At 38.4% G+C, this 14676-nt stretch overlaps 1 protein-coding gene across 1 annotated transcript; it reads right to left on the bottom strand.

Moving 5' to 3' along the window:
• Positions 1–8199: 8199 nt before the first annotated feature.
• On the bottom strand, positions 8200–13585 carry LOC127432354 (nuclear factor interleukin-3-regulated protein-like). Its single transcript, XM_051683322.1, has 2 exons — positions 13410–13585; positions 8200–10350 (listed from the first exon to the last, which is right to left on the bottom strand). Exon 2 carries the CDS (start codon positions 10206–10208, stop codon positions 8841–8843), a length of 1368 nt encoding a protein of 455 aa, XP_051539282.1. The 5' UTR covers positions 10209–10350; positions 13410–13585; the 3' UTR covers positions 8200–8840.
• Between the last annotated feature and the right edge of the window lie 1091 nt (positions 13586–14676).

The raw sequence follows: 14676 nt of genomic DNA, 5'->3' as shown, positions 1-14676 counted from the left end.
TTGTAAGTTTGAATGCAGTGGTAAAAAGTAGTAACAATAGTGTTAATTCACCAAAATTATATCTAAAAATTCTCATAATTACAATTTACAGTAGTCAATAATGTCTTCTCACACCAGTCCAAATGCTCAAAGGCTACCAGTTTATTTCACAGTTTGAAACCATGACAACACTTGTCATAGGCATAAGCCAAGCACACTGAATGATATTCCATATTATGTGAAGCTCTTTTTCATGGAGAGAAAAAAGTCCCAAGTTATTATTTTTTACAACATGGCAACTTTGAGTCACTGTGCAATTACACCGTTTACAGAGCCTAAAATAGCCACAATTTAAATGAAGGTACCTTGTGTGAAAACCTATGGTATGAAAATACATTCAGTGCAGTGCAGGAAATGTTTTAACGCATCATGTGTAGATTTCCTTGACTAAATCTGGACGTGTTAAGAGGGAAAGACATATGTTAACTGACTGCCTAATGAAGAAATGTTAATTCACTTAAAAGGTGCACACATACCACACAAACTGACATTTCAATATGTGACTCAAGATACACAATTCATAAAACCAATTGTTATCCCATGCTTGTGTTGGGCCTTATGTGCTCAGTTAGGAGACAAAGGCAGGCCTACACATAATCATAAATCCTGTCTCAGGCCTGTAGGAACACTCAAAGCCTGATAACACAAAACGGTGCCAAAATCAAACAAAGGGAGTCCAAACTGCAGATCTACAGATCCCATCAAGCCTTGCTCACTTTACACTTATGTGTGAAATTCTAAAGGATCGAACTCTCAAATCCTATTGGATGAAACGTATGACAGAATGCGCCTCTCAACCATGATGTCATCGAGAGTATAAAACCCCAGAGATTCCTCCTAAGCCTGGCTTCCAGCGACAGTATTCGTCGCGCCTAGTTGCAGCCCTGCTGCTCCCAGGTCTAGTCTCGCTGCCCAAGGAAGTAACATACGTACCTGAACTTTGGCCATAAAATCTCCATCCCGCTGGACGAGCTGAGATTCTCCGTGTTCCACGAGCACGCTAACGGATCCGAAGGAGACCGCTGAGCAATCAGCGTCTCACCCTTTTGCCTGCAGAAGTGAAGAAAAAAAGATTTCTCTTCCCTCTTCAACTGAGTCAACTTCACTGATTTCTCTACCAACCCGTCATTCACTGTGTCTCTGAGTGATAAAACTAACAGTTGTCGACTCTCCCATGATTGCTAAACCGGCTTTGGTGCCGTCACCCTGTTCTCTCTCTCTCATACTAACTGCACACACACACGATCTCTTACAAACATACCCGCACATACTTTTGTCAAACAGATTATTTGGCTATAGAGCTCAGCTTTGTCCCCAAGTTATCGTACCAGCGGAGACACGTGTTAAACGGGCAGACGCCATTAACTTATGCGCCCACATTCGCTGGCCAGAAACCTCTTTTTATTTAATTTTTTTTATCCCCTTTTCTCCCAATTTGGAATGCCTAATTCCCATTACTTGTTTTCCCACTCGTGGTTGTGCAGTTCCTCACCTCAATCCGGGTGGAGGAGGACAAGTCTCAGTTGCCTCTGCTTCTGAGACAGTCAATCCGTGCATCTTATCATGTGGCTCATTGTGCATGGCACCACGGAGACTCAGCATGTGGAGGCTCATGCTACTCTCCGCGATCCACGCACAACTTACCACGCACCCCATTGAGAGCAAGAACCACTAATCGTGACCACGAGGAGGTTACCCCATGTGACTCTACCCTCCCTAGCAACCGGGCCAATTTGGTTGCTTAGGAGGCCTGGCTGGAGTCACTCAGCACGCCCTGGATTCGAACTCGCGACTCCAGGGGTGGTAGTCAGTGTCAATACTCGCTGAGCTACCCAGGCCCCCCAAAAATATTTTTTCATTCATAAAGACACGAGTTCACCCTAAAAATACCAAACTTTTTTTTTTTTATGAAATAATAATAAATAAATCAAAATAAATAAATATACTTCAATTAAAAATTAAAATTTTAACTTAATTAAAAGTTTAAAAAAAATTGAGCTACATAAAAATACCAAACCATCACATGTCCTACCTGCAGCTCTGATGTCACAGGCAAGTGCCATCTCAAGACCACCTCCAAGAGCCGCCCGATCAATGGCTGCAACTGTTGGCATGGGCAGATTACCTACAAACATTTAATCAAAAGAGCGAAATATGTTTTAACCATTGACTTGCAGAGTGCACTTCTTGTACACTCAGCTACCTTACATTTTTAATTAATGGTCGACAGATAAAAAAAAATTTAAATGGCCAATGCCAATACTGATAACTAGATAGCAGAGTGGGCTATACAGAGAGTAGGTGGATATAATTCTGATATGTAAGGATGCACTGTGCAAACTTCAAAAGTCTTAAGACACAATATATTTTTCACAAAAACATTTGTCTTCAGATGGTTATTTTATATATATATTATATATACTGTATATACTGTATACACCCCCCCCCCCCCCCCCCCCACACACACACACACAGTGCTGTCCAAAAGATTTAGTCACTTGTGAAAAATGTTGCATAGGGAGGATGTCTTCAAAAATAATGCCATAAATTGTTAATTTATCGATTAACGTCATACAAAGTTCAGTAAAAAAAAAAAAAAAAAAAAAAAAAAAGCTAAATCAATCTTTAGTGTGACAACATTTGCCTTCAAAACAGCACCAATTGGTACACCTGGACACAGTTTTTAGTTTTTCTTGGTTGTGGGCAGATAGGATTTTCCAAGCTTCTTGGAGAACTTGCCACATTTCTTTTATCTTTTTAGTCTGTTTTCATTTCTTTTGTCTCTTCATGTAATCCCTGAATTACTAAATTATGTTGAGAGGATTTTGACTTCTTTGCCATGTTTTACCTCAAAGAGCAAATGTGTAACTGGGTATATCAAATTTCACCAGATTATAACACGAGAATAATTAAAAATTAGCAAAGTGCGCATAGCTCGTCACTCACACGTCTGCTTCTTGCATGGCGTCACGTGACCCTCTCGATCCATAACACTCTTGTCCAATGTCTGTGTTTCTTTGCCCACTTTTCTTTTTGTTTTTCTGTTTCAAAAGTGGCTTTTTCTTTGCAATTCTTCCCATAAGGCCTGCACCCCTGAGACTGTAGTGTACACCTTTGTATGAAATCTTCAGTGTTTTGGCAATTTCAAGCATTGCATAGCCTTCATTCCTCAAAATAATGATTGACTGACAAGACTCTAGAGAAAGCTGTTTCCTTTTTGCCATTTTTGACCTAATATTGACCTTAAGACATGCCAGTCTATTGCATACTGTGGCAACTTAAAAACAAACACAAAGACAAATTTAAGCTTCATTTAATGAACCAAATAGCTTTCAGCAGTGTTTGATATAATGGCAAGTGATTTTCTAGTACCAAATTAGCAATTTAGCATGATTACTCAAAGATAAGGTGTTGGAGTGATGGCTGCTGGGAATGGGGCCTGTCTAGATTTGATAAAAAATTACTTTTTTTCAAATAGTGATGGTTCTGTTTTTTACATCAGTAATGTCCTTACTATACTTTGTGATCAGTTGAATGCCACTTTGGTGAATTAAAGTACCAATTTCCTTCCGAAACAGCAAAATCTGTACATTATTCCAAACTTTTGACCACCAGTGTACTGTATATACACAGTACATACATATATACATACACACATTACATTTAATAAATATATTGTACAAATTGAATGGAATTTAAATAAAAAAGTATTTCACAGTATTTACTCAATTCACTAAAAGAATATAGAAAACAGTTAGGGCGTTTTCACACCTAGTTCATTTGAGCACTCCAATCGCTCTCCAAGTGGTATAACGTGTATATGTGAACAGAGCAGAGTTGGCTCTGCTCAACCCAAGTGGTCTCAGACCCCACTAAAAGGACCCAAAAGCGAACCGTACTCAGACCACCTCAGGAGGTTTACGGTTAGTTTGTGGGTCCTTTTGTGGTTTGACTGATTTGTGCGATGTGAAAGCTAAGAGGTACCAGTCCACACTGCATTTTATGACATAAGTACCTCGTGGCTTGCCATACATAGCTGCATTACATACTTCCCAATTTGCTGTCAACATATGGAATTAATATAGATATACCATGATTACCATGATGTGCTTTTGTGTCTCATATTCCATTCTTGTTTTATTATTTGAGCAACTAAAATGAACAGACCAGCCACATTCAGAGCAGAGCAGTGTGTTAAGATGAACCGTTTTAAAGTGCTCTGATGGGTGTACTGTCTACGGAGGTTCCCGCCAAACTCCCACAAAAATACAAGTGAGGATTTTTATAGTTTCACTTTCATTTTACTTGCGCAATGGTAATGACAAAAAGTATGACTATTTGTATGACAATTGCTTATCATAATAATTTATGAAAGATTATTGTCAGCCAAATTTCATAATCAAGACAGCCCTAGCTGCAATGGGGACTGAGTTCTTACTGAGTTGTGGTGTGAACAACAAGGGGTCTGAGACCACATTAATGTGAAGAGGACCAAAAAAGAAACTGGCTTCTCTTTTATGTCCACTTATATTGTGAACACCAAAAGCACTGAGCTCATTTGCAGCTGGTTCCCTTTCTGGTTCACTTTAACCGAACTGGGTTGGTTCACTTAAAACGTATTATACAGTGCATCTGGAAAGTATTCACAGCGCTTCACTTTTTCCACATTTTGTTATGTTACAGCCTTATTCCAAAATGGATTAAATTCATTATTTTCCTCAAAATTCTACAAACAATATCCCATAATGACAACATGAAAGAAGTTTGTTTGAAATCTTTGCAAATTTATTAAAAATAAAAAACGAAAAAAATCACATGTACAGAAGTATTCACAGCCTTTGCCTTGACACTCAAAATTGAGCTCAGATGCATCCTGTTTCCACTGATCATCCTTGAGATGTTTCTACAACTTGATTGGAGCCCACCTGTGGTAAATTCAGTTGATTGGACATGATTTGGAAAGGCACACACCTGTCTATATAAGGTCCCACAGTTAACAGTGCATGTCAGAGCACAAACCAAGCCATGAAGTCCAAGGAATTGTCTGTAGACCTCCGAGACAGGATTGTATCGAGGCACAGATCTGGGGAAGGGTACAGAAAAATTTCTGCAGAATTGAAGGTCCCAATGAGCACAGTGGCCTCCATCATCTGTAAATGGAAGAAGTTTGGAACCACCAGGACTCTTCCTAAAGCTGGCCGCCCGGCCAAACTGAGTGATCGGGGGAGAAGGGCCTTAGTCAGGGAGGTGACCAAGAACCCGATGGTCACTCTGACAGAGCTCCAGCATTTCTCTGTAGAGAGAGGAGAACCTTCCAGAAGAACAAACATCTTTGCAGCACTCCACCAATCAGGCCTGTATGGTAGAGTGGCCAGACGGAAGCCACTCCTCAGTAAGAGGCACATGACAGCCTGCCTGGAGTTTGCCAAAAGGCACCTGAAGGACTCTCAGACCATGAGAAACAAAAATTGAACACTTTGACCTGAATGGCAAGCGTCATGTCTGGAGGAAACCAGGCACCGCTCATCACCTGGCCAATACCATCCCTACAGCAAAGCATGGTGGTGGCAGCATCATGCTGTGGGGATGTTTTTCAGCAGCAGAAACTGGGAGACTAGTCAGGATCAAGGGAAAGATGAATGCAGCAATGTATAGAGACATCCTTGATGAAAACCTGCTCCAGAGCGCTCTGGACCTCAGACTGGGGCGAAGGTTCATCTTCCAACAGGACAATGACCCCAAACACACAGCCAAGATAACAAAGGAGTGGCTACGGGACAACTCTGTGAATGTCCATGAGTGGCCCTGCCAGAGCCCAGGCTTGAACCTGATTGAACATCACTGGAGAGATCTGAAAATGGCTGTGCACCAACGCTCCCCATCCAACCTGATGGAGCTTGAGAGGTCCTGCAAAGAAGAATGGGAGAAACTGCCCAAAAATAGGTGTGCCAAGCTTGTAGCATCATACTCAAATAGACTTGAGGCTGTAATTGGTGCCAAAGTTGCTTCAACAAAGTATTGAGCAAAGGCTGTGAATACTTATGTACATGTGTTTTTTTTTGTTTGTTTGTTTTTTTTTTTTCGTTTTTTAATTTTAATAAATTTGCAAAGATTTCAAACAAACTTCTTTCACATTGTCATTATGGGGTATTGTTTGTAGAATTTTGAGGAAAATAATGAATTTAATCCATTTTGGAATAAGGCTGTAACATAACAAAATGTGGAAAAAGTGAAGCGCTGTGAATACTTTCCGGACGCACTGTATGTGAAACCACCCTTAAATGTATAGTAACCTTTTACAAGGCTGTCGATAGATTTTGGAACTGACACTGGACGGAATGACCAATTAGCAAACCATTTAATCGGCCAATGCAAATAACCTCATTATGACCAAATATTGCAAATATTTTATTTATGTCTGTTTTTCACATCTATACCTCTGCTAAAACATCAGATGCAATTAATGTACATTATAATCAGATTCAAACTGAATAAGGTGTCCATAATGACATTGTCAATCCTGTTTTAATGTACTGCACTGAAGAAAAAAAATGTATCAACTGGCCCGAAACGATCACACCAGCTTGTTGTTGCATTGCCAAACAGAAAACTTAATAATTTGGCTTCTTTTGGAACTATTTTCATTGGAAGAGAAAAACTACACAAACTAACTAGCCAATTTTTGTCTGAAACTTAAGTTACTAGAAATGATTTACAAATTTGTAAAATGGTTGTATAAAAGCAATACCACAGTTGCAGTTATACTGTTATTCTAAATATCAGCATGGCTGTGATTATTAACTCTGAACTGCGAGTGACGTCTTGTGAGGTCACGTGACCTACTGCTCCCTCTGCGGCGGGATTTCTCCTATGACTTTGAAAGAGCAAATGATTCGCTGACCGTCCTAATTCTAAGCTTACAGTTCCTCAGGTAAAAGTAGCTAATATTGTTCCTAAATATGGGCAAATTAGTTTCCAACATTACTAATGAATTAACAACAACGTTACCTCTATATTGTGAACTTTAAACCCAGTTCTCTACACTATTCTCAACTGCTTTTGCATAACAACTCAAATTTTACATCAAGTAACGACCAAAAACAGTAACAGTTTATCATACAGATGTAACAAAAATGTGTTTATGATCAAACATGAAGTGTATTAATCCTACTGTGAACTCTACAGGCCCAATATTATGCAAATTAACATGATAGTTTGAAAAGTAAAATTGACAGTTTTGTAAATGCATAAACATTAGCTGAAGTAGCATGTGGAACAAACACTGTGCTAAGTATTGTATTATTGTCCAAGTGACAGATACATTTGCACTTTATAAATATTGTAAAGTTTGATTGGATTCAGTCCTTTGACGTCAATAATCATTTTCTCCAAACTTTTCAAAGTTGATGAGCCTGTTTCTTTTGCTATCCTAACTCTATCTGAAAATGTTTAGCAGCATTTTATAAGTTGCATGTAGCATTGTTTTTTTCCCCTTTTGTCCACAACCCTAACAGAGCAACAGACCATCGCAACACACAGTTGAGAACCACTGCTCTACAGAATCTACCCAGTTGAGTTTATGCTGGTTATCAAATCGCTACAAGATTCCCATGCATTAACAGCACCACGAAACAACACCATATACTATATATTCACCAGGATATTGTAAGGCACTATGTGTAACATGACTAATTTCATGGACTGGATTATGTGACACAAAATGCAGATTTTTTATTTATTTTTTATGACAAATTGCAGTAACACTTCACCATAACCTGATTTCGTGCACATTACTTTCATTTCATGGATTTAAGGGTGAATGCACTTTTCATTTCATGGATAGCAAAAAACTGCACCCTGAATGTCACAAAATACAATTAGTTCACAGAACACTCATTCTGTGAACGAGGTTTTCTTTCGGTCAACGAAACGGCCTTTGTACATTCCATTTCGTGACTAAGCATGAAACGAGATGCTCAGTGTGGAGATATGCATTTTGTCCACAAACCTAGTGTTCTGGTTCTTTATATTTCTTTAGTCAACAAAATTATTATTTTTTTATTTATATCAAGAAATGCATATCTCCTCCACTTAATAATAATGCACAAATTAAGTTTTGTGCACTGAACGAAGTGTTGGCTTTTTTGTTGACTAAATGCAACAGGCTTTGGTTTTTCTGTGTCAGAAACTTGTCCAGAGGTCACAACTCTATTCATGTGTAAACTTAACTTTAAATTTAATTTAAACTTTACTATTTGGAAAAAGTGAATTTCTTATTTTGGGGCAAACTACTTTTTTGTTCACTGGCATAAACTGCATTTTGTATAGGTACTGAATTGTAGAGGTATACCTACTGATCTTTTATTACAAAACTTCTTTAGACTACATAAAAAGTGTCACTTTTATGTATTTTTAACTTGGCCTCAGAGTGTGTACTAAACATCCAAATACTCAAAAGTAAATGGTATGTTGAAGCTGCACTAACAAAGTTGTGATATACTTGACTACATGTGTGAGATGGGAAAAAGACAAGAATATTTCAGTGCTAACATACATTTATTGTAAACAAAAAAAGAACATTCAATGTACAATAAATCTGAAAAGTGAACATTAATAACAGTAGCCCAATTTTTGGCTTCTGGGCAACAAATGGAGTCATCAAGAAGACACGCCAAACTACAACAGTAAGTGCACAGGAAACACCATTCTTCTCAATGAAGTGCAGCATTTTGACTCCATAACAATTGCACAGTTCAGTAGCAAACACAGTGGAAAACAGGCATTGTGCAAATAGAGGAAACTCAGTTTGAGTCAAGATCAGTAGTGCTTTTGGTGGACTCAATTACAGACCCCTGCCGCTTTGTAATCAGTCTTTTCAAGGAGGCCACTTCTGCTGACAGATCGGCAATGCCTTGTTTCAAGTACAAGTTCTCAGAGTTAGCATAGGAATCGCTTTCAAGGTCAACAAATAGTTTTTTAGGCATAGGTCCTGGTGAGCCCGGACAGAGGCGGTGCTTGCAGCTAGCTGGTGTCTCCCGGTGATCTTTTTGCCAATCCTTAGGCTGGTAGTTCCAGTCCTGAACATTGTTCACCTGCAAAGACAATGGGCGTAGAGATGACTGAACGTACTCAGGTGTAACATACTGTCCCATTCGGTAGAATCCACTTGCAGACATGTCCATGGGAGAGGAGGACTTGCCTGATGATTCGAAGTCAGGATCAATAGCCTCCACTTTGATCTGTATGGCCCGTGCTTTGATCCTCAATTTGTGGGGCAAAGCTGATGCATTGGCATCCGGCACTTTGAGGGTTGAGACTATCACACTCTTTGCATCAGCCCTATATGGAACTGGACCTTTTGGGACCTGCTGTTCATCCTCTCCATCCGAAGACTTGCTTATGGCCCCATCATCGCCATCAGACATTCGTGGTGAATTGCTAGATGATCTGGTAAGTTGCATGAATGGAGATGACTGGGAGAAGCTTCCAGGGAAAGGGCTACTATGGTAGTTTCTGTACAGTTCATACGAACTGGTCCTGTCTTTTTCATAACTGCCAGTTTCCAAGGGTTCTTGTTTGATGATATCGGGAGTTCTGGGAATATTTATAAGTGGGCTCCCCTGGGTCAGTGTGCTTGAGTCGGAACCATCAGACATGGAGCTGTGAGGTGAGTGCTTGATCACTGATATGCAACTGCTGCTCAGTCGTGCCGGCTCCAGTTCTCTTAGGTAGGAACCCTTGGTGGCACTTGGCATGACAAAGTCCTGGTAGAGTTCATCAGTTGAATTAGAAATTTTCAGCACCTCCTGGGCATATGCAGCTGAGCTCAGTAGGCCAAATCTGAGTTTCAGTGACAGCAGCTCAGCTTTCAGTGATGCATTCTCTTCACCTAGTGCCATGAGCTTATTCTCCAACACCATGTCATTGAGTCTGCGCTTTTCACGTGAGCGCTTCGCTGCTTCATTGTTTTTGCGCCTTCTCTCCCAGTATATATTATCTTTCTTCTCATCTGGGATAAATTCCCGTTTTCTACGACAGGTGGTAGACTTGGTCTTAAAGGGCAGGTTGGACAGTTTGTGGTTAATCAGGTCACTGTCTGCCCCTTGTAAAGCCACTGCCAGCACCAGGGAATCCTCTCCACCATAGGGTTCTTTCTTAATGGCCTGCATATTACAAAGTGTTGTTATCAAGAAGGCATAAGCTCATTAGTTGATACTGGTTTCAAGGAAACAACTCATCGTAAACTCAGTGATATACAAGGTGTGTCCTCTTTGTGAAAACAATTCCAGTGAATAAGAATTTCCTCTGGATCTGGTGAGATAAAAAAGAAACCATACTTAAAAAAATAATCATACAAGATAGCACAATTACCAACATGAAAACTTGTTGTCTTGCTAGGTTTCCATCCACGTATCTTCATGCAATTTTTTATTTTTTTATGAGAACTGCATAAAAAAAAAAAAAAAAAAAAAACACAGGATGGAAACACCAAAATGCAAATAAAGTCTCCAAAATGCATATGCTTGTTTGAAGTAGATACATTTTTTATTCGATAAGGAGACATGCACACAAACTACGATGGAAACACATTTTCCAAATTTATTCCTATATCATTTATATCAGAATATAGATGCACATCAAAAAAAGTTATAAGACTCATGTGATAAATTGTTTTTTGTGATATTGTTTTTGCTATATAGTAAGTGTATAAATTTAATTTGCTTCTTGGATGGAGACATGAGTACAGACCAAGACTGTTTTGAGATCTTTAAAACAACTACCTTAGGTAGGGACATAAATCATCTATCCTAATCCCAAAGTACAGAGGTTAAGTAAAAGACTATGATACGGTAAATGGTTTAGAAAACCTCGAAATAGGCTGGGAAGCTTTTAAATTTAGTGTTTCTAGTTATTCTCTGTTCTAAAATAGATCATAGGCTTCAAATTGCTATTTTAAAGTAAGTGCAATCTTTATCAAATATATTTAAACACAATCCTTATCCAGTATTCACCAGTGATTGGAGAAGTTGGAGAAGAATCATGGAAATTCATTGCAGAGAAGGTGGTAGAGTTTGCACTGATTTTGCTGCAATGAAGCCCATGTAGTGAAGTGAACTATAACTAGGTTTAACATGAGTGTGCGGTGGCTTAAATTTCTTCTAAATCAATCCTTGAAAATAATGTTTTACTATAAATTTAAAATTGGCCTAGAGATTCCACTTTACTCTCATGACAGCACATAGGGCAGTGTGCTTTTCAAACCAAAACACAGCTGTCTCTGGGATATTTCTTTCACTGGGTGTTGAGAATCAGTAGCTCAACAAGTGAAGAAATGTTCTGCTAAAGTTTCCAAATGCGCACAATCATTTCCAAATAATAATCTAGTTTATGCGCTACATTATTTTCCTAAATGGGTTCACGTTGCTTTGAAGCATGGATCGAAGTAGGTTGGTTTAATTAACTATTTTCTTTGAGACATTTTAAAACAAAAGAATCCTAGTTCAGACCTTTATCCATCAAGAGAAACGCTTTGGATTGTTTTAGATGACAGATTGAACAGTTTAAAGGAATAATTTAACCAAAAGTGAAAATTCTGACATAATTGACCCACCCCCATGGTGTTTCAAATCCATATTACTTCTTTTCTTAAGCATGTTAATGCATTTATGCCTGCTCTGAGCAGCATTAAGCAGTCTGTGTAAATACACCTAATACGCTTCTGTGCCACCTTAGCTGTGTAAAGATGGCTCTGTTCCTTTAAAAAACTTGCATCATTTACATTCAAGCAAAGTAAGGCTTTTTGCAGTTGCTGGAGGAAGTGACTGTATTAGTATGCATTGCTGACATGTATATGCTGCACTTATCTGTGATTTTTCCCCCCAATATTCCCACTTAATGAATTACTATTTAAAAATAACAGCAGGAAATTTTAAACTCTGCAACTAAATAGTACGCAGGTAGAAATGTTTCTTTAAAAACGCCATCTCCAAATTCCAATGGGGCTCTGCCCCATTATGTCACCGTTTGAGGAGGGTAATGCTCAGCGATGAAACAAACCACGTTTTCAAAAGTTAAAGGATTTTATCGTTTGTTCATTATTAAATCGAAATATGGAAAACATTTCGAAGCAGTACGATGAGGCTAGAATATTAGTTCATGTCGTTGTAATAGACAAATCTGAAAATAGGAAGGTAACCGGCTGGCAATGACCTTCAAACCACTGGAAATATTTCCCCCATAGCTGCCTACTGTCAAAACCTTACGTTTCCCCAAATAACATTTGTTCCCCGAGAAGTGTGAATTACTAAAGCTCCACAAACACATTGCAAACAGATCGAGTCAGGCTCGAAGTTAGGCTCTGCGCAGAGCACAGGGAACAAAGGAATGCGACCAGCCATCATCGTCATCACACGTGGCTCAACAGAGACTAAATAAATGAATCAACAAAGAGTGCTATTAAAATGCGATCGGCACAACTGTAACCCTACTATAACGGTTTATTAGAACTAACTGTTTCTTAAAGACTATTTTTTTTTTTGCTGTAAAGTTTTGGAATTCAACCATGGCTCTGGCTCAGAGGAATCATACGCGATGTAAACAAAGTTATAGTTTCCAGTCTGGCGTGATTAAGGGAAACGTAAGTCTACTCTTGAATCCGGTTTAAATGGTAACACCACCGCAAAGGCGTGTGTGTGTTGACAGGCCTTTAATGCATTCACCACATCCCAACACAGTCAGGACAGTCTATTGTGCGCACGTGAAACACTAACGTTAACGACAGATTAAAGAGAAATATGTTTTCAGAATAACTATATGTGGTCGATGAGCATTAAAGTTTGATTTTAATGTCGTGTCGTTCCGGTCTTTTTTTTTTTACCGTTTCACAAGTGCCAGTGTTCCAGCTTCCGTCATTGTGTACGGATTCGAAAATGATCAGTCACTAATACACAAGTGAACGTGTATTGAACGGATAAAAAGAGCATTTAAGCATTTATAATATGCAAATTGACTATATCACATTTTAGCATGAAGCAAGTATAACTCTTTTAAGTGACGTTTTATTAAATTGAATTGCACAGTAAATAATTACTTTACATATTGGCCTGTAGGCTGCCTACCCAAAAAGCTTGATACACCCATCCACGAGTACTGGGTCACTGTGCCATCACGTTTCCCAAACACTGTATGCCCTATAGTTGAACAATGTGACTCTGTCTAACAGTTTTGTTAATATGATGTTTTGCGGGAAAATAAGAATGGCGTACAAATTGTTAATCAGTTCTGGTTCATATACCGGCTGCAACACCCCAAACAAAACCCATCTGTTCATGTGTGTGCCTCATAGTAAAATGAGAAAGAAGAGCAATTACCTGTAATAAACAAAGCCCACAGTCAAATGGAGGTCCGATATAGTGTATATGAAAACATTCAAAGCGATCAGAAGATTTTCATCAGCGGTAATAAAATCCCATTTGAGGATTAACACTTGTGTACCTCCTATGCGTTTTCCTTGCCCGGAGTGACTACTGCCTCATGGATCTGTGTTAGTAGGTCACTACAGATGTGTATTGGCAGCGTTCATTAACTGACACATTCCGCAGCCAATTGAAATAAAGCAAAAACAGACTTGAGCCAATCATTCGCGCCTCATTAATAATAGTCTGGCTCAAATAAGCAGTAAATGACTCCATAAGGATGAACCTTGGTCTGCTTTGATATACTGCAAGTTTGAAAAACAGCTGAGAAAAACTTGGACCTTTAAAATCTTGTTATATTAAGTGCTTATAATACACTTATTTAAAGCATTTTTTTTCTAACAGGCCCCCAAAGACCTAAACTGCTTTCTACGAGCCGAGCGTTAAATACTTTATACACTGTGTTTATTAGGATATTGTATAAATTCTATGTTGTAATCTAGTCATTAAATGTAGTATTGCTATAAATTATTGTCACAATCTTAACATGTAAATATGTTTATATAAATATATATAGCGATTCTTTAAACTAATGTAACCTACATTTATTAGCCAAATCACTTCAACACTTGATGACGTGTTCGCAGATGTTACCAAAATAGACCTCTTTTGTTTGAATGGAAACCACCTAGAGGTATCCAAAGAAGAAGAAAAGAAAAGAAAAAAAAAAAAAAAAATTCAAAACGAGCTCTAAAATGGTTCAAACTGACTCACAACGTATTTTAAAAGGACACGACAACAGAGTTACATTAATTCCTTTTGATGCTTTCTCATTATCAGAAATCTCACTGACCACCACACTAACGTATTTCCAGGAAAAAAAAAAAAAAAAAAAAAAAACTGCTGTATTATTCAATATTCATCCCATCATTAATGTATGACTATTTAACGGTCGATATGATAGGCTAACAAGTGTGAATATGATGATACAACTGTAACTAACTGTAATTTAAGCAGTTGCACAACGATGCACCAGAATACTTAACCCATTACATTAAATAAGATGCTAGTGCGCCATCTATAGTTGTATAGAAAAATACTTCCACCACATGGGCATTTGTTGACGCGAGCTTTTAGAAAAGATTTCCTATTAAAACGTACACCTAAGCCTATTTTAAGAAATTAAATAAATAGTGACTTTTCCGCTCGTAATATAACATTT

The sequence above is a fragment of the Myxocyprinus asiaticus genome, chromosome 42 (genome assembly GCF_019703515.2).
Source record: "Myxocyprinus asiaticus isolate MX2 ecotype Aquarium Trade chromosome 42, UBuf_Myxa_2, whole genome shotgun sequence".
Classification (NCBI taxonomy): Eukaryota; Metazoa; Chordata; class Actinopteri; order Cypriniformes; family Catostomidae; genus Myxocyprinus; species Myxocyprinus asiaticus.
This window is presented reverse-complemented; position numbering and strand designations above follow the sequence as displayed.